Source organism: Gouania willdenowi, chromosome 11 (assembly GCF_900634775.1).
Source record: "Gouania willdenowi chromosome 11, fGouWil2.1, whole genome shotgun sequence".
NCBI classification, from domain to species: domain Eukaryota; kingdom Metazoa; phylum Chordata; class Actinopteri; order Blenniiformes; family Gobiesocidae; genus Gouania; species Gouania willdenowi.
This window is the reverse complement of record NC_041054.1, coordinates 918,496-938,871: the sequence shown is the minus strand read 5'-3', so window position 1 is coordinate 938,871 and position 20,376 is coordinate 918,496. Positions and strand designations below refer to the sequence as shown.

Sequence of the window (20,376 nt, the reverse complement as noted above, 5' to 3'; positions counted from 1 at the left end):
GTCATAGTTCAGAGTGAGAAGAAACGCCTGTTAGTCAGAGCGCTAATGGTTTACGACTCACTTTATGATGGACAAATATTTACAGAGAAAAACCTGAGACGTTTAGCTGCAGGTCTGAACCATACACACCACACACCAAACAGGAGGATTCTTTAACCCTCAGATCACCAAACGAAACATCAAACTTCTAAAAAGAACCATTTTAAAACCTAAAATATAAATAGTAAATTACAAAACATTTGACACACGTTTGTTAAAAACCAAACAAAACCAAACAGTTTTTAAGGTAGACTTTATTGAAATGTGAGACATGTTAAAACAGGCCTGTTGTGCCACCTAGTGGCCAGAACAACGACCAACACTTGTCTTTAGGAATGAATAAAAACATTTATGGCAGTAAATGAACAAAACAGAAAACACTGGAATAAAGTCATCTCTCTCTCTCTCTCTCTCACACACACATCAATCAAAGCTGCCTCACAGGATCCTCTTAGAATCAGCAGCTTTTTGTCAGACAGGAGATAAAATAAAGCAGTGGAAGTTGTAAAATAAAAAAGGAAAAAAAGCAGCAACTGGAGCCTCCACTGGTTCTCAGTAGAACCCAGAGTCTTGCCCCGCCCAGTTTGGAGTCTGAGAAAACAGAGAAAACAAAGCAGAAAATGAAAAATAGGAGAAAACAATACAAAGGAATTAGAACAACGTGATGTTCTACTATTTTAATACTATGTACGATGTAAAGCCACAGTTTCATCACAAATATGAAGTAAAACAAGCTCATATACTGTATGCAGAGGTTTGTGAGATAAACATTAGAGGATGAACACGAAACTGATTGAACACATTTAGAAATGATGCTCAGCTTCCACAAAAACACGTTAATCTGTTTCCAGTCTGAGGGAAAAAAGATTTTAACTGTGGCTAAGTCGCTTTGAATACGTAAAGTCAGTCGCTTTGCATACGTAAAGTCAGTCTATTTGCATACGTAAAGTCAGTCGCTTTGCATACGTAAAGTCAGTCTATTTGCATACGTAAAGTCAGTCGCTTTGAATACGTAAAGTCAGTCTATTTGCATACGTAAAGTCAGTCGCTTTGCATACGTAAAGTCAGTCGCTTTGCATACGTAAAGTCAGTCGCTTTGCATACGTAAAGTCAGTCGCTTTGCATACGTAAAGTCAGTCGCTTTGCATACGTAAAGTCAGTCGCTTTGCATACGTAAAGTCAGTCGCTTTGCATACGTAAAGTCAGTCTCTTTGAATACGTAAAGTCAGTCTCTTTGCATACGTAAAGTCAGTCTCTTTGCATACGTAAAGTCAGTCTCTTTGCATACGTAAAGTCAGTCTCTTTGCATACGTAAAGTCAGTCTCTTTGCATACGTAAAGTCAGTCTCTTTGCATACGTAAAGTCAGTCTCTTTGCATACGTAAAGTCAGTCTATTTGCATACGTAAAGTCAGTCGCTTTGCATACGTAAAGTCAGTCTCTTTGCATACGTAAAGTCAGTCTCTTTGCATACGTAAAGTCAGTCGCTTTGCATACGTAAAGTCAGTCTATTTGCATACGTAAAGTCAGTCTATTTGCATACGTAAAGTCAGTCTATTTGCATACGTAAAGTCAGTCTCTTTGCATACGTAAAGTCAGTCGCTTTGAATACGTAAAGTCAGTCTCTTTGCATACGTAAAGTCAGTCTCTTTGCATACGTAAAGTCAGTCTCTTTGCATACGTAAAGTCAGTCTATTTGCATACGTAAAGTCAGTCTCTTTGAATACGTAAAGTCAGTCGCTTTGAATACGTAAAGTCAGTCTCTTTGCATACGTAAAGTCAGTCTCTTTGCATACGTAAAGTCAGTCTCTTTGCATACGTAAAGTCAGTCTATTTGCATACGTAAAGTCAGTCTATTTGCATACGTAAAGTCAGTCGCTTTGCATACGTAAAGTCAGTCTCTTTGAATACGTAAAGTCAGTCTATTTGCATACGTAAAGTCAGTCTATTTGCATACGTAAAGTCAGTCTATTTGCATACGTAAAGTCAGTCGCTTTGCATACGTAAAGTCAGTCGCTTTGCATACGTAAAGTCAGTCTCTTTGAATACGTAAAGTCAGTCTCTTTGAATACGTAAAGTCAGTCTCTTTGCATACGTAAAGTCAGTCTCTTTGCATACGTAAAGTCAGTCTATTTGCATACGTAAAGTCAGTCTATTTGCATACGTAAAGTCAGTCTATTTGCATACGTAAAGTCAGTCTATTTGCATACGTAAAGTCAGTCTCTTTGAATACGTAAAGTCAGTCTCTTTGAATACGTAAAGTCAGTCTCTTTGCATACGTAAAGTCAGTCTATTTGCATACGTAAAGTCAGTCTATTTGCATACGTAAAGTCAGTCTATTTGCATACGTAAAGTCAGTTGCTTTGCATACGTAAAGTCAGTCTATTTGCATACGTAAAGTCAGTCGCTTTGCATACGTAAAGTCAGTCGCTTTACATACGTTAAGTCGGTTGCTTTGCATGTGTAAAGTCAGTCTATTTGCATACGTAAAGTCAGTCGCTTTGCATACGTAAAGTCAGTCTCTTTGAATACGTAAAGTCAGTCTCTTTGCATACGTAAAGTCAGTCTCTTTGCATACGTAAAGTCAGTCTATTTGCATACGTAAAGTCAGTCGCTTTGCATACGTAAAGTCAGTCTCTTTGAATACGTAAAGTCAGTCGCTTTGCATACGTAAAGTCAGTCTATTTGCATACGTAAAGTCAGTCGCTTTGCATACGTAAAGTCAGTCTCTTTGAATACGTAAAGTCAGTCTCTTTGCATACGTAAAGTCAGTCTCTTTGCATACGTAAAGTCAGTCTCTTTGAATACGTAAAGTCAGTCTCTTTGAATACGTAAAGTCAGTCTCTTTGCATACGTAAAGTCAGTCTCTTTGAATACGTAAAGTCAGTCTCTTTGAATACGTAAAGTCAGTCTCTTTGCATACGTAAAGTCAGTCTATTTGCATACGTAAAGTCAGTCTCTTTGCATACGTAAAGTCAGTCTCTTTGCATACGTAAAGTCAGTCTATTTGCATACGTAAAGTCAGTCTCTTTGCATACGTAAAGTCAGTCTCTTTGCATACGTAAAGTCAGTCTCTTTGAATACGTAAAGTCAGTCTCTTTGAATACGTAAAGTCAGTCTCTTTGAATACGTAAAGTCAGTCTCTTTGCATACGTAAAGTCAGTCTCTTTGAATACGTAAAGTCAGTCTCTTTGCATACGTAAAGTCAGTCTCTTTGCATACGTAAAGTCAGTCTATTTGCATACGTAAAGTCAGTCTATTTGCATACGTAAAGTCAGTCTATTTGCATACGTAAAGTCAGTCTATTTGCATACGTAAAGTCAGTCGCTTTACATACGTTAAGTTGGTTGCTTTGCATGTGTAAAGTCAGTCGCTTAAGCGCTGTGTAAAGTCGGTTGCTTTGGGTCGCTTTACCCACGGTGGGAATGTCAGGAGAATACTCGTAGGACGGGGGGGGAACTCCAGTCCTCGAGGGCCAGATTTCTGAGACTTTTAGACGTCCTGCTCCAACACACCTGAATCAAATGAATGGCTCATTATCAAAGCAGGGAAACATCTAAAAGTCTCAGGAGGACTGGAGTAGGAAATACACGCCTAAAAAACACTCAAGGCCTTCAGTCCAAAGGTTGAGAAAGGACGACAAGACACGCCTCCAGGTTTACTTTAGGTTTTCATGTTTCATAAACAAACTGCCACAGCTGAAACTATTGATACATCCTGCTCTGATCAGGGCTTTTTATCTGCTGTGCAGTAGTTACTGTTTGGAACTTTATCACTTTATCCTGAACCTTTGTAAACAAGCATCTCTTATTTATTTATTAGGTTCACTTTTTATTTGTAGTCTGAAAAATGAGAAAGATCATCTTAGCACACAAACATATCTCCATAATCATGTGTTCTTTATTAAATGCAATAAATAAGATTGTAATGCATTTTATTTATGTATATATATTTATATTATGGACACATTTTACATTTATTTTAGTTTAATTGTATATGTATAAGTTATTCATGGAGTGCAGCCCTTTCTTTTCTTCAGACTGTGGCCTTTTTTCTTATATTAATCAAACATTGAAAGTCATTAAGCAGTAGAACCGTTACCTCGTTCCTGTTGTTGTGTGCTAGCTTCTTCTCGATGTTCATCGCTAACATTTGACTGCGGAAGGAGAGGCTTTTGGTTTTCTCGATCACCTGCTGGTACGGCGACACCGCGTTGTTTCCCATTACGACGTGTCCCTGAAAAACATCCTCATCGTCACTAAAAATGTTCTTTAACATTTTGTTCAACATTCTGAGCTGCAGAGACTCAAAAACTCACCAGTTTGGAGTCGATCTTAGCGTCTAGTCGGGCGTTCCGGATGAGGTTGACGATCCAGCGTTCCGCCTCCTCCGGGCTCATGTTGAGCTTGTCTGCCAACATGCTGACAGAGGAATACGTGTGATTATTTGTTCTTTAAAAGCGTTATTCTAACGTATGGAGACAGTGTGAACCTGATGCTGATGCACTGATGAATCCGACAGAACGTTTCAAAGATGAAGAGACGAGCGTTTTCAATGAAGTCCTCGAGACAAGCGACCAAGAAGAAGTCGTTCACCAGAACCTGAACAGGAAGACTCGTATTAGGACTCATTAAGACTCATTAAGACTCCTGATTCAACCGCAAGCTTTTAGTGACCAACACATACACTTTTTCAGATTAAAACCCTAAAATTGCAGAAATTTACTAAATTTGACTTGGAAGAAATGTTTTGATTTTTATGGTCTGGTTGACTGTAGATCAGGAGTTCTCAACCTTGGGGTCAGGACCCCATTTGGGGTCACAAGACAATGAGAGGGGGTCTTCAGATGCCTTTAACAAACTAAGAATATTTCCTAAACAATTTTTTGCTCATTTTTTTACCATTTTTCTGCAACAACACCAAACTCACCATATTTTCTTGCCATATTTTTGCTCCATTTAATGTATTTTTGCTACATTACTCCCATTTCTGACACTTCTTCATCGATTCAATGCCTTTTCTGCACATTTTTTCCATTATCTAGACATGTTCATCACTTATAAACCCTTTCCACCACTTTTCCACCTAATGTCACACATGTTGACCCATTATTGTCACTTTTAACCTCTTTTCACCATATTTCACCTTATTTTGGCCAATTTAACCACATTCACAATGTGTCATGGCTTTTATTTAGAGTTTAAAATATTTTTTCCAACATTTTTAAATTCTATTACCCACAATTTGCAACTTTTTACCAATTTCTGTGGTTTTTAAAATTCCACTTCACCACATTTTCCACCATTTTTGGTCACTTTGAACCCATTTTTATTAGTGATTAAAACCAGGATTTCCATCTTTAAGATGACTATAATAATAATAATAAACGTTCCTGGATAACAGTGGATATTATGCAGATAAATAAATAAATAAATAAATAAATAAATAAATAAATAAAAAAGTTAAACACTTCTTACCGACTCACACTCCCTCAGCTTCTTCTGGGCGCCGTCGAAGTCAAAGTTCACATAAAGACACTCCACAAACTCTGTGATGGGGTCCTTGTAGGTGTACGACTCCTGCAGGGGGCGGAGTCAAAAGGGAGGACAGGTGTGAGACTCAAACCTTCACACACACACACACACACAGATGGTCCTGATAGAAGCTCCTCCTCACCTGCTGAATGACCTTCACTAAGTCCTTGAGCACCTGCCGACGCTTGCGCACGTCTTTGTTGGTGATGACGGCCGTGGTCAGGTAGCGCAGGATGTGAGGACACATGGTCTGGATGGCGTTTAGGTATCTGACGCACAACGTGAGGAAAACATGCAGTAAATCACGAGCACACGACACGTTCAAAGTTACTTTAAAAGGTTTAAAAGTTACTTTTATGAGCTAAGATGTAAGATGAGTCACTTTTAACCACCATCATTTCATGCTAATTTTTGCCAATTTAACCACATTCTTGATTTGTAATAGCCCAGTTGGAAATAATTTTCTCAACATTTTTAATTCCATTACCCACAATCTGCAGATTTTAACCAATTTCTGTGGGTTTAAAAAAAAAAAAAAAATCACATTTCACCACATTTTCCTCCTTTTTTAGTCACATTTAAGCTTTTATTTCTGATTAAAACAAGAATTTACATCTTTAAGATGACTATATACGATAGCGCAAATAATAATACTAAAAGTCCTGAATAACAGTGGATATTATTCAGATTAATAAACAATATTATCAAATGATTAATGATACATTTCTAGAAGAAGTTGTGGCTGTGATTATTAGTTATAAATGCTGACTGTATTCTGCAGTGACTCACTGAGGCTGGTAGAGGAACAGCTCGATGATGTTGTCTCTTCCTTTGGGATGGTTGAAGAACACAAACAGAGACCAGTGGATGAGCCACATCCTCTGCTGCAGCGACTGAAGAGGAGAACTCACCGACTGGAACCAGAGCACAGGGTTAGCTGTTAGCATTAACTGTTAGCATTAACTGTTAGCCAACGGCACAGGCAGAGAAAGGAGATTAACTTATCGAACCCAGTCTGAGTTTTAAACTCTGACTTCTCTTTAAGTGAATACAACTAAATAGGATAATATCAACTTCCATTTAAGAAGATGTCACACTTATCTTTCAGCTTGTAATATATATACATATCCTTTTCAAAATAAAAGCATCACTTTTGTGAATAGGGCTCTTAATTTGAAGTTAACAGGAAGTTTAGTCAGTAGCACAATGGAGGTTCTCCCTGAAATGTGTGGATTAAATGTGTTTATGTAAGTTTTATGATCAAATGAGCACATGTTGATATTCTACTTGGTCACTTTCTCACTTAAAATGTTTTCAGAACTTTAAAAATAAAGGTGGAGAATCAACATATATTTAACTTCAGTGTGAACAAGGTTTTTGTCTTTTTAAATTCCAAATATATCTTGGGAAACTTTGAAGTATACTTCTTCAGTAACTTTCACAAAACATAACGATGCTATGATGTGAGCCGCCTCCCACTACAGACAAGTGACAGGAGCATGACCTGTAACTCATTACTGTGTGGTGTGTGTGTGTGTGTGTGTGTGTGTGTGTGTGACGCGGACACAGGCTTCACAGCTGCCGTGTGTCAAAGGTAAAACTCCAGATGAAGCAGATCTGTCATTGGTTCTGGTCCTTACGTTGTTATCGATGGTTTCTCTGAGACGAGTCAGATCCTCCATGGCTGCGTCCCAGTTCTGCATCAGGATCTCTGAGGCCAGTTTCCCCCACAGTGAACTCATAGCGTTCCTGTCTGTGGACGGAACCTGAAAACACAGCAGCAGCATTAGCACGTTTTCATCTGGAACTTCATTTCTATCTGATGCCGTAAAATGAGCCTCTTACTCTGACGTGGAAAACTACGGAAGAGGATTAGGGCCAATTTTTGATGGGGAAAATATGGGAAAATTAAGAATAAAGTTAAAATGTCAGAATAAAGTTGAAATTTCGACAATGAAATGTAATGTTGAGATTAAAGTTGACAAGACGAGACTAAATTCTAAATCTTGTGATACAGTATAAGTCGAAGGTTTGAATTGATTTGGCCCTCGTCAGCTTCTGTAGCTTTGACTTCATTTTGAACATTTCAACTTTTATTACAAAATTTTAAGCTACATTCTTGATTTTATTCTTTATTTTCTCCATCAAGATTGACCATAATTCTCTTCCAGAGACAACTGACGGTTTAGGTGCCTCGTCTCAAAATCATAACAAAATGACAATAATAAAAAAACTCAAAATTAGAGAAAAATATACAAAATGTCAGATTTTTTTTTTTTTAAAAACAAAAGTAAACAAAAATGCATAGAAACACAAAAGAAGAGAAAAAAATACACAAAGTGACCTCAATATAAAACACAGAACAAAAAAAGCACATAAAACAAAGACAAATTAGAGGATAAAATATTAGCTTTAACTCTTGAATAGAATAGTTTTCACACACCAAATGAACTAAATACGGCCACTCACATCAGAAAAGTGTGTGTGCATGTGATGAACTACATTCCCTTTCTTACCAAAACACGGAAAAAGTAGAGGTACTCCACGGCCCCGGAGTAGTTCCCACACTTGTACTGGAACTTAGCGAATCGATACAGGGTGTCCAGGTATTCTTGGCGAAACTATGGAGTGGAAACAAGTCGTTAAAAACAAATTTGAATCTCTCATGCAACATCAATTAATTATCAAGTGATATGGATGAATATCGTGTGTTATTATTTCATTAAACCATAAATAATTAATGAATTAAAGGAGACAGAGCCCATAAAAAGCTATTAAAATCAGAAAACAACACAACACGATCACAAATACCAAAGTAAAATAACCAATTATTCTTTCAAAACTAATTTTTAAAGGAGTAAAAGCTAAAATAAATAAAAAAATAAAACAGAAAACATGTCTATGGAAAACCAAAAATGTGATTCAATCATTTGTAAGATTTAAACAAAAAGCAAAGTCACATCTTTTGGATTAAAATGAAAATCAATGAGATTTTTAAGAGGATGTGTATTTTGTGGGTAATTCTGAATATTTTTGTGTTTTTGGAGTAATTTTTGTTGTTTTGTATTAAACTCTATTATTATGGGTATTTCTGTTGGCATAATGTGTTATGCTGTCATTTTGTGTGTTTTTGCCTTTGTTTTGGGCTTTTTGTTAATTTTTTTATTGCAGCTTTATATTGTTTTTTGTTTTGAAAAATTGATAAAAATGACACTTGTTTTTTCTATTGGAGCTTGAATTAGAGTTAGTTACCATTTACTTCTTCTCACAACTTAAAAAAATGAAACAAATTTGTACTTGTAAAAGGTCAAATTTGTAAATATTTATATCGTGGTATATTGCGATGTATTTCGTATTGTTTAGTATCGGCTATATCGCCATTTATAATAATATAAATGGCCCTCGATATGAAAAAGGTTCCCCACCCAGCCACACTAAAGGAAACTAGATGAACTCATTGTCTCTTTGTGCATCATTGCAGACTGATTCCAAGCGTTTATCGACTCTGTGATAAATGTGTGAACTTACGTTGTGTTTCTCTGACAGATAATCAAAGAGCATTCGTCCATCTCTGAGGAGAGAAAACACAAACATCAGGAACAACACACTCTCATGAATCCGTCGGAGAACGTGTTCCACTCACACCTCGTGGACTGCATTTGCTTCGTCGTCTCTGGATCTTCAAACATTTTGACGATGGGCTCCGTCTCTGACTGCAGCTGCTTCAGCTGAGCCACCACCGTGTTCCTCTTGTCCTTTAAGGCTGAAACACAACAAAATACAGCTTTAGATGCTACAGAACACACATTAAACACCAATCAACTAACCAGAGCACAGATGGGAAACTTTTATCACAGCATCTGATCAGAGGGCCACATTATCAACATTCATATCAGCATTTAGAATAATGAACAATCAATGACCAATGAGCATTAATACCAGTTTTTAAAATATAATTATTTCTCTGATATAGCATGTTTTTCTGAGTCATTTTACATGTTTAATTATTTATGTCGGACAACAACAATTTAATACCATGATAACTAAAATATACAATAATGCAAAAATGACCCCTAAACTCGCATATAATATATTTTGTCTGAAAAGGAGGAAGAAACAAAGACTTTTCATGTCCTACTCCTAGTACTGATTTTTGATAATCACCACATTGTGCATTGTGCACTATTAAAGATTAGACATCTCAAGAATGGCTTTTTTTAACAACATATCCTCAGTTTTATGACATTATTACTCATTTTGATGTTTTCTTGTAAACCGTTCCACAGTCACCCCACAGACAGAAATGCAATTACTTTTGAGAGTCATTCTTACACTGGGTTGTTTTAAATTTTGCTCTCCTCTCAGTTTATAATATACCCTCCCTCTCTGACCACTGACACTTTATTTAACTTATCAGATAATTATTTATTTATGGCTTTGAAAAATACTTGCACTGTTTTAAATTTGACCAGATCCATAGATGTTAATGCTCTTGACTTTAAGAACAGTTGGTAGGTGTGGTCTCTGTAACCCACTTTATGTAAAATCCTTATGTAAAATTATTATTATTATTTTTTACAATATACATAATGTCTGTAGGGTGGTTTTGTAGGTGTTCCCCCACACCTCAACACAATATAGCAGAAAATATTTGGCTCAACCCAACACTAATTTAGAGCCAATGTGTCCTTTCCAGCAAAGTTTGTGATCCAATATAACTTCAAAAAATGTGTATTCATAAACCCTCTCAATATCTACTTTATTTCAGGAGTCAGTGGTGTTGTTTGGTGTTCGTTTCATGTGTATTTCTTTTTTTTGTCAGGAATTTTGATATTTTATTCCTCGTTTAATTTCATTTCATGCTCTATACGTGGCTTTTTTGTGTGTATTTTGCACCATTTTGTGTATTTTTCTGTCATTTTGGTTTGTCGTTGTTCTTTTGTCGTCATTTTGTGTGTTTTTGCTCGTTTTTGTCTATTTTTGTTGTCATTTTGTATGCCAGGTGTCATTTGTTATTTTTGGTTGTCATTTTCTGCATTTTTGTATTTCTTTCATGTATTTTGCTGTCTTTTAGGGAGATTTTAGAGTTATTGTGTATTTTTTTATTGCCTCATGTGTTTTTGTCAGTCATCCGTTCGTGTGTTTTTATTGTTGTTTTGCAAATCTTAATTCATATTTGGGATTTTTTGCTATCATTGTGTATTTTGGTGTTTAATGTTGTTTTCTTTTTCTTGTCAATCTGTATGTTTTTGTGAATTATTTTTCTTGTCATTTTAAATACATTTGTTTTCATTTCGTGGGTTTTGGTCCTCCACAACAATTGAGGGGGAAATGTTTTTAAGTTATCTGCCATAGAGGATCATTGTTTAACAGTAAGTCTATGGAACATGTGGTTAAATAAACCCACATTGTGCATAGTTATAAACTTACAGTGCGGTATTTCCTGGTCTGGATACAAGTGACTATAAACATCCATGGCGAAATCCACCATGTTAGTTTCATTGAGAAGGTCCAGCTTTCCCTGCAGAAGCTCCTTCTGATTGTAGATCTACACAAAACACACACTTTTATTATTCTCAGTGAACAAAAACATGCGGGAGCGTCAAATGTAGCTGTTGCCTAGCTACAGTTGCTAAGCTACAAGCTAGCTCGTTAGACACAATTGAAAACGCAGTTACTTTGAATCCATAAAATAACAACATTGCGTTTAAACACGATAAATACAAACATAGCCCATTTGGGATGAACTTAGAGGCCAAACTTAATTTATATTGCTTAAATTAAGCTTTATATCATCACTAAGCAGCCTGGCTAATGAAGCAGTTAGCTAACGGAGATGATCTGCTGTAAAAAGCCTAATACAAACAACACAAACATTTCGGTATTATATAAAATATAAACGCGTATTACCTCTTTAACAGTTAGAAATTCCAACAGAGGAAAAACCAAATGCCGGTCTAGAAAATGAGCAATCTTTGTGGTGAGATCGTACTCCGCCATGTTTGGATGCGACTTCAAAATGAAACTTTATTGTTCGAGCCGGAAGTCATTCGGCATCTGACTTCGTGTGCGCATGTGCAAACCTGGAACGACTCCTCCCCTTTTGTGCATTCTTGCGTCTCACCATATTTCACACATATTTCATATTTTATTCGATTTACCAATATTTAGTGATTAAAATGTTGTTTTATTAATACATTTTCCTAAAGATATTTAATGTCCTTCGTAAAAGGAAGTTATTCAGTTTGTCATGGATAAAACAGTACGATAATATATTTATTGTCTCCTAGACCAGGGGTTCTGAAATGGGGGTACGTGTACTCCTAGGGGTACGCGATGGCACTACAGGGGGTACTTCAGATAGAGAGAGTGGAACATTAACAAATAAAATGTCTATCTTGGTCCCAGCCCAGGCGTAATATGGCAGAAATTATTAAAAAACAAAACTATAGAAATAAATCTATTCAGGAGCCTTTTTTCAACCTTGGGGTCGCCTGAAATTTCAGAAAAATTCAAACAGATTTTGAAAATTTAAGGTGATTATTCTTTTAAAAAATGAATAAAATAAAACAACACACAATCATAAACAACTGTATTTCTACCTTCACTTTTTGAAATATAATTCTAATATAAATCTAGTTAAACTAAAATGCTGAAAAAAATAAAAAATAAATAAAATGAAATAAATAAATAAATCTGAAATGTGTGAGCTCAAACATGATTAAAAAACTAATTCTAGAATAGGGTCCCTAGAATGATATCAAAATTGGGTTACGATAGAAAAAAAAGTAAAAAAACAAAAAAAAAAAAACAAAACAAAAGAAAAAAAAAAAGGAAAAAAATACTCAGAAAAACAAAACAAAAAATACTCAGAAAAACCAAAAAACAATTACTCTTAAAAACAGAAACAAATATTCTGAAAACTAGAACAAAATTACTTAAAAAAAGGACAAAAAATGACTCTGAAAAACACAGGAAAAAAAAACTTTTATTCAGGAAAACAGAATTTTATTTTTTCTTCAAGTGAAGAAAAAAAAATCATTTTTTTCTGGATAATTAATTTTTTTCTGTTTTTCGGATTTATTTATTTTTTCATTTGTTTCCTGATTCTGGCTTTTTGAAGAGGAGCTGGTGCCAGGTTTTCTCCTAAACCACAGTTTAAAAAGCTGCATGTTAGCTGTAATTCTGCACCACGACCAGTGATGGTTTCTTTGTGTATTTGCAGAAATACATTTGGGAGTTAGAATTAGAAAATGTAACGTTGGAACTTTTACAAAATGCTTTGTCATCGTGTTGCTTTTCTCATTCTGTTCTCAGCATAGATTGCTTCATGTATTTTTTTGCCTTCCTCTGCACTTAATCCCACAATGAAATCTCCTAAAAAAAAATCCACATCTTAAATTTGCTGTAAAAAAAAAGCGCGTGTGAGAATAAATGATTCGGCTGGCACTCATCTTTTCTCTTTTTGAACGTCAGCTTGGTTTCTCTCCGTACGTCCTTGAGGCCAAACCATATCCAAGATTCAATCTCTGCGTTTGGCTGCCTTCCACGTCTACTCCATTTTATGAGAACAAGAGCCAGCTGGATGAGAAGAACGAGCCGCAGAGAAAAGGCTTTTTTAAAGATTGATAAAGACACAAATTAAACTGATTAACAGTTAATGGCAGAATGTGAAAAGATCTATAAAAAAGTGATGATGCGACGTGTGCTGCATTCTCATCTTGTGTTTTATTTAAATTCATTTCCCCTACCCTACCAGGTGGAACCATGAACCGTGGTTCTCTGGGAACTGGATGGTCACGGATGTCAGTGTGAGGGACTTTTCACTAAACCATAGTGGAAATAAACCGACAGAATCTGAAAAGCTCTGAGACGCAACATCAACTTTATAATCTGTCTTTGCTCCACAACCAGCACATGGTCAGAATACATCAGCTTTTAGGCTTTGCTTTAGTCACCAAGCAACAGTGAAGAGAGGCTGTTTAACTCTGCCCAGTACCATTACTGACTGGTGTCTGATATCACAATAATGTCCCTGCTTTCAACTCTTTATGTGCAAGAAATAGGACTTTAGTTGCATCGTTTATCGTTTTTTTTTTCTGGTAAATTCAAAGATTTGAAAAATTTAGTATTTTATTAGGCAATAGCTTGATTATTAGTTTCTGGTGAATCAGTTATATATATATATATATATTTATATATTTAAATAGCCTTAAAAGGACTAATAATATTGTCACATTTTTCCGAGTGTTCCCCTCGGGGTACACATACCCCTGTTTGGGAACCACTGATCTCGGGGTATACTGGCGGGAAACAGGCTCAGATGCCCACACCAAAAATATTAAAATCTATATGATCATTGATTAGGAACCCTGACAAGTGAACCAAGGGATGAAAAACTAATTAGATGAAAGATAATAATTATTAGTGTGTTTTACAGATGATTTAAGACATGGGTCAAACTGACCCGTTAGCATTAGAGATGCTAACAGAAAGCTAACACAAGAGGAAGGTTACGTTTTATGGGCTTATTTATTAAAGGCTCAACAATTGTGATTAATTGTAATTATACTTAACAATATTAATTGATAATTGAAGGTAGAATTGTAATTTAAAAATGTAATTGACCCCACCCCAGAATGGAAAATAGAATTAGAAATAAAGACCTAAAAAAGAATAGGATCAGGCTAACAAAGATGACTTTGAGTAAGCGTGTCCCAATCCGATATTAATATGGGATATCGAAAAAATAATAAAAAAAAATAAATAAATATTGGATTAGAATATTGTTCTCTGAGTAACATCACTTATTAAAGCCTTTTCTAACATTCCACATCACAAAATACGTCATAAAAGTACGTATGAGCTGTGCCGATATCGCATCGGATCAATAACATTCTATACACTACACACTCAACGAGTATATACTGTCTACTATATACTATATGTCTGATTAGGATGGTGAGCGTTCCCACTGAAGTATACTTACAACTTTCCCAAAATACATTTGGAAACTACAACGTTAAAAACCTGAAGATTATCAGAGACCCTCCGTTGTGCTACGGACTAAACTTCCTGTGAACTTCAAAACAAGAGCCCTATTTACAAAAACTAATGGAAGACAAGAAGAGACGCTTTTATTTTGAAAGGGGAATGTTTGATTTTTAGCTTGAAGCTGGTCCGAGGACCATTTTACATTCCTCTCGCAATGCATCATGGGATGGTTGAGTATGACTAGTGTGTCCACCGTGCATACTTCAAAAATGTCCCCATATGGTTTACATCCTGGTATTTCTCATGTACTCAGTCTATTCATACTATGTAATGTGAACACACTACATACTCATTTAGAGGTTATATGTGATTTAAAACACAGCCTTTGACTAAAATATCAAGAATCAATCAACAACTCAAATTCAAACTTGAGTTTAAAGTTAAATAAAAACACGGAGAAAACTAGAACATTAGTTTCCAGTCGTGGCGTTTGTGTCTTAGGCTTGAATCTGAATAAAGGAGATCAGCTGAGTATAAAGCTGATTTAATACTCCACCATATTATTGTGACTGTGTGAAGAACGAGTTCAATTAAAACAAAAACCCCTTTAATCATCTTTATCCCCGGTTGGATTCATCACACTTGTTCACGTTTGAGGCTTTTAACGCAGAGCGGATAAACTTTTATGATGAATAATAAAAACGCAGAAAGAGTTTTCACTTCTCTGTAAATAATCAAGTTAGCAGCGTCTCAAATGATAAGCAGCAGCAGCAGCAATTATTCCAATGCAATTACGTCTCACTTCCCAGAAACTCTCTCTCTCTCCCTCTCCTCTCTCCCTCTCTCCCCCTCTCTCTCTCCCTCTCTCTCTCCCCCCCTCTCTCTCTCTCTCTCTCTCTCTTTCTCTCTCTCTCTCTCTCTCTCTCTCTCTCTCCCTCTCTCTCTCTCTCGCTCCCTCACTCTCTCTCCCTCTCTCTCTCTCTCTCTCTCTCTCTCTCTCTCTCTCTCTCTCTCTCTCTACCATCTTGTTGCTGCCAGTCATTTCATTTCCTACATAAAGTCGTCGACCCTGTGAAGAAGCTGAGGATCATGTCTGTGTGGGAGGGGGTTAAATTAACACTGACCCAACTTATGGGGTGTTAAATGGAAAAACTCTCTCACGGTTTCATAGCTGACATATTTTGAACATTTAGCTAATTTTTTTTCATTTGAGACATAAATTCAACTAACTTGTTTTGGTTCAGGGGCCAAATATGGACCAGTTTGATCACAATTGGGCTGCAGATTTTATGTTTGGTTTTGGGGGGGAGACAATGAACAATTTTAACATCAGTTGTGCCTTATTTTTAATATCACTTGAAAAATTCTTGATTTTGTCACCAATTGCTGTGTATTTTAGAAGATTTACATATAGATTTAACATTCAGATTTAACATTTGGATTTACATTTAAATTAAATTTTTAAATTTAGATTTACATTTAGATTTAATTTTTAACTTTAGATTTACATTTAGATTTAATTTTTAAATTTAGATTTACATTTAGATTAAACTTTTAATTTAGATTTACCATATAAGATTTAGATTTAACATGTAGATTTAGATTCAACATTTAGATTTAACTTTTACATTTAGATGAACTTTTACATTTATATTTAACGTTTAGATTTAAATTTAACATTTAGATTTACTTAACATTTATATTTGTATTTAAAAATTAGATTTACATTTAACATTTAGATTTAACTTTTACATTTAGATTTACTTTTCATGTTTACACATTTTTACCAATGATATAGAACATGCTGTTTTTCACGAATTTGTCTCAAAATAAAGAAAAGTGAGCTAAATGTTTAAAAATACCTCGTCTATGAAACAGTTCTACAGTACCAGCTGTAGACAGGCAGACTGCAGTGAGCGCTGATGATGGACGGCGTGTTTCATGCTAAAGCTAAATCAATACGCTGTGGTGCTTTATGAAGATGAATGATGCTCCAAACATCTCCATGGTGTTTGCATAAATATTACATGTTTATAAACATGGAACAAAGAGCAGTAAAGCCTCAGAGGATCCCATACGTTAGCACAACGGACAGAAGGAGAATTACAGGGTGAAATAAATGTGACGACAGACGGAGGATCTGCAGTTATCACAGATTTATTCACAACAAAGTGGAAACATTCAAATGCTAAACTCTTTTTATTTCCATCCTGGAATTCCTTCATCCATCTATTTATCATTTATTTATTCATCATCTGTCCCACATCCAACCAACCAACTATCCATCCATCCATCCATCATCCTGGCATTTATCAATCTATCTATCCTTTCATCCATCCATCCTGGAATTCTTTCATTCATTTATTTATCATTCATCCGACATTCAACCAGCTAACCAACCAACTATCCATTCAGCCATCCATCCATCCATCCATCCATCCTGACATTCATCATCTGTCCATCCATCCATCCATCCATTCATTCATCTATCCATTCAGCCATCCATCCATCCATCCTGACATTCATCCATCTGTCCATCCAGCCATCCTGAAATTCATTCATCCAACCACTTATCCATCCATCCATCCATCCTGGAATTCTTTCATTCATCTATTTATCAATCATCCGACATCCAACCAACTAACCAACCAACTATCCATCCATCTATTCAGTCAGCCATTAATTCATCCATCCATCCATCCATCCATCATCCTGACATTCATCCATCTGTCCATTTATCCATCCATCCATCATCCATCCAAACAATTTTTTGCTACTATTGCTCGTGATTCTATTACAACACAATAATTCAGAAATCTTAAAAAGCTGTAAGTACATTAGTTTATTAATACTTTAAAAGCAAATCTGAAGTTTAAAAGATATTTATGCTGTGACTCAGTTGTTAAAACAAACGAGTCGTGTTGTCCTGAGTTTGTTAAATGAGGGTCAAACTCTCAAAAACACAAAGTACAGTTAGTTTAGTAACTCCATAGTAATGCAGAGGAGTGTGTGTAATATTTCATGGCTCTCCCTCACAGATGGTCGGCTATTTCAGGCCCATTGAGAGCGAGTCGGACCAACGTTGAACCAAACACGGAATAAAAGTGATTTAATATCATCAAAGCCACCAAAGGATGTGTCGTTAATTTTTATCTTGGTTATTGTGCTGAGTCACTATCTGAAAATAAAGCATTTGTGTTGTGATTAAGGCTGTACAATTATGACCATCTGCGTAGCAGTGTATGTGTATTTGTACAGGTCAGGTGTGTTAAAACCAGGGCTTTAGCTACTCTTTAATATTCAGCAATAAAAGCTGCTTTAAGAAACACTAGATCCCCAAAAAATAGATTAACCTGAGCAGATGACAACAAGTGCAAAAGTGCAAAAAAATAAATAAAAATAAAAATAAATTAATAATAATAATAATAAAACGATTACTTGGATTAATTTAATCCAGAAATGCTGACTCAGCAGAAAATATTTGTTCTCTTTTTCTCCTTTGGTTCTGCCTACATCTCTTTTCTCCAAATATAACCGCAGCCATCTGTGGGTAAATCTGTGACAGTTAACACGTGCTTGTCAAAACGTGCTGAATAAATAAATAAATAAATAAATAACAATAAATGAAAAAATAAAGAAATAAAGTGCTGAATAAATACACACAAACTACCCAGACACGTCCTCTTTTCATGTTTTCTCGGACCGTCCGACCAGATTTTAAAATTTCCAGGGACCCTGAACGCATCTCAGAGAACAAGTTAATTTAAAAAGACCATCTGAGAAATTCCACCAGTTTCTGAAAGCTACGGACTTGCTCTTCAGTTCCAGGTCATTACAGAACCTTTACGCACACGTGACGGAACGATTAAAGATGCTACTTTGTTTTGACAGAATCGTCACACACGAGGAAAAGAGAGGACAGACTAAAGCCCAAGATGGATTGAAAGAGATCAAATACTAGTGGATTTATTAGAAAATATCAGATCCTCTTTGATGATAAAACCTCCATGGAGGTTCAGAGAAACGTATCTTTTAGGAAGTTATGGTCACAGTTATTTATTAAAGTGTATATTTAATGATCTGTAAGCCTGGAGGTTATAGTTTTAGTTTCTATGAAGACAGAGGTTCTCAACCTTTTTCAGGATTTTTTTTCCTCCAAAAATGACTTTTTATCATATTTATTAAAGTGTGTAGCCAGGATTAGTGCACAAAGTCACACGTTTTTATACTGCATTCTATTTTAAATAGATTTACAGTTGAGAAAGTTTAACTATATGATCAGTTAATTGATATTTATTGTGTGTGTGATGTTTATTTGAAAAATAATAATTCAAAGATATATGGTAAGTTTTTTTTACCAATTACTAGACATTTAATTCCAGGGGACCTCACATGGCACCCTGGCCCCAAGATTGAAAAACAAAGGTGATTAATTTGAGCCACCACTGATTTTACATTGTTTTTAAGTCTTTGATCAAAGTACATTTCCTGAAAAAAGTTTTCTGAATAAATAAATATAACATAATATTTCAAAAAAGAAGACAAACTGAACTCGTTGAAATTATTAGAGGTGAGAAACATTTGACTATTTTTTATTTACAGACTTTTAGACGTTTAGATTTTCTTCTTCATGTCAACTTTGCTCTGATCCTAAACACTACAGGACAGCTCTGTATTCACACCATGTGCTGTCACGTTGCTTAGTGGTTATTGTGCTGCTGTATCACACAAACACAAACATTAAATCTAAACCTGTGTTGGGGAGACAGTACACCGTCTGACCTTAGCCCCCCCTGTGAGCTACACAGTGTTATTCTCAGCCCACTCTCATTCCTGTCAGAGGTCTGCACAGTCGATGCCTGTCCAATTTCCTGCATGGGGGGGTCACAGTGGAAGTAATGTTGGCCCCAGGTGCAGAACACAGTGCATCCAGCATGAAAATAGAAGCTGTTCCTCAGGTGGAATAATCCCACAGTAGCAGAATATTACATTTAAACCACAGCTACACACATTTCCATAACATCGTAAAGAATGTTTTGTCGTGTTCGACTAAGCCAAGATTAATATAAAACATAATATCAAAGCCTGAACTTAAAATAAGTCAGAGAGGAAAGAGAGTCATTGTGTATGGGGGTGTGAACGTCAAAACTAGACATGTTTTGTAGATACAAATACTCTGAGGCACAAACTTCAGCTTTGTGTTCCTCCATCTTGAAATCACATGACTGATGATGTCACACGGCCCCATTATGTAAACATCCCATTGTTTTCTATTGTCGTGAAACATTCAGCCTGATTTATAGATTATTTAGCAGATTTTTCAGTCAAAATAACAATTTGTGCTGCTTTTGGTTGCTCTAAATAACCAGGAAAAGTTAAAAATGTTGACGTAAACCTCTTTTGTTTACAGAAAGAGGATATAAATAAAGTTGGCGACAGTTCCAACAACAATGAAGCAGAGAATAAGAGCTTTCCAAAGGGACCTTTACTCTCCCTTAAAAAGACGTACAAACCCTGAGGATAGAAGTCCTTCAACAGTCTGTGGTTTACTCACTAACTTCAGCCACCAGAGCGTGTCAGCGCACTGAGGAGGCCCCTTAGGAGAGCTCTTCTTCTCTGCTTCATTGACTACTACCAAACCATAGAGTTAGAACTGTCACCTCCTGAGGACACAACTGTTTTTATTCTCTTTCGGGAAACAAAAGATATTTACTGTATATCTTTAACTTTTCCTGTTGGAGTGAAGCATTGAACCTGCTTTTAAGATAATTTAGCAAATTTTTCTGTAAAAAATGATAACTTGTGCAGCTT

The 20,376-nt window shown here is 35.8% G+C and overlaps 1 protein-coding gene across 1 annotated transcript; it reads right to left on the bottom strand.

Annotated features, from left to right (window-relative positions):
- Positions 1–275: 275 nt before the first annotated feature.
- LOC114471789 (eukaryotic translation initiation factor 3 subunit E-B-like) lies at positions 276–11,644 on the bottom strand. The gene is made up of 13 exons (XM_028460706.1): positions 11,482–11,644; positions 11,002–11,119; positions 9,217–9,334; positions 9,100–9,142; positions 8,088–8,192; positions 7,212–7,337; positions 6,361–6,485; positions 5,714–5,840; positions 5,515–5,616; positions 4,529–4,638; positions 4,356–4,458; positions 4,139–4,273; positions 276–630 (listed from the first exon to the last, which is right to left on the bottom strand). The coding sequence occupies exons 1-13, from the start codon at positions 11,569–11,571 to the stop codon at positions 592–594; spliced, it is 1,341 nt and encodes a 446-aa protein (XP_028316507.1). The 5' UTR covers positions 11,572–11,644; the 3' UTR covers positions 276–591.
- Positions 11,645–20,376: the final 8,732 nt, after the last annotated feature.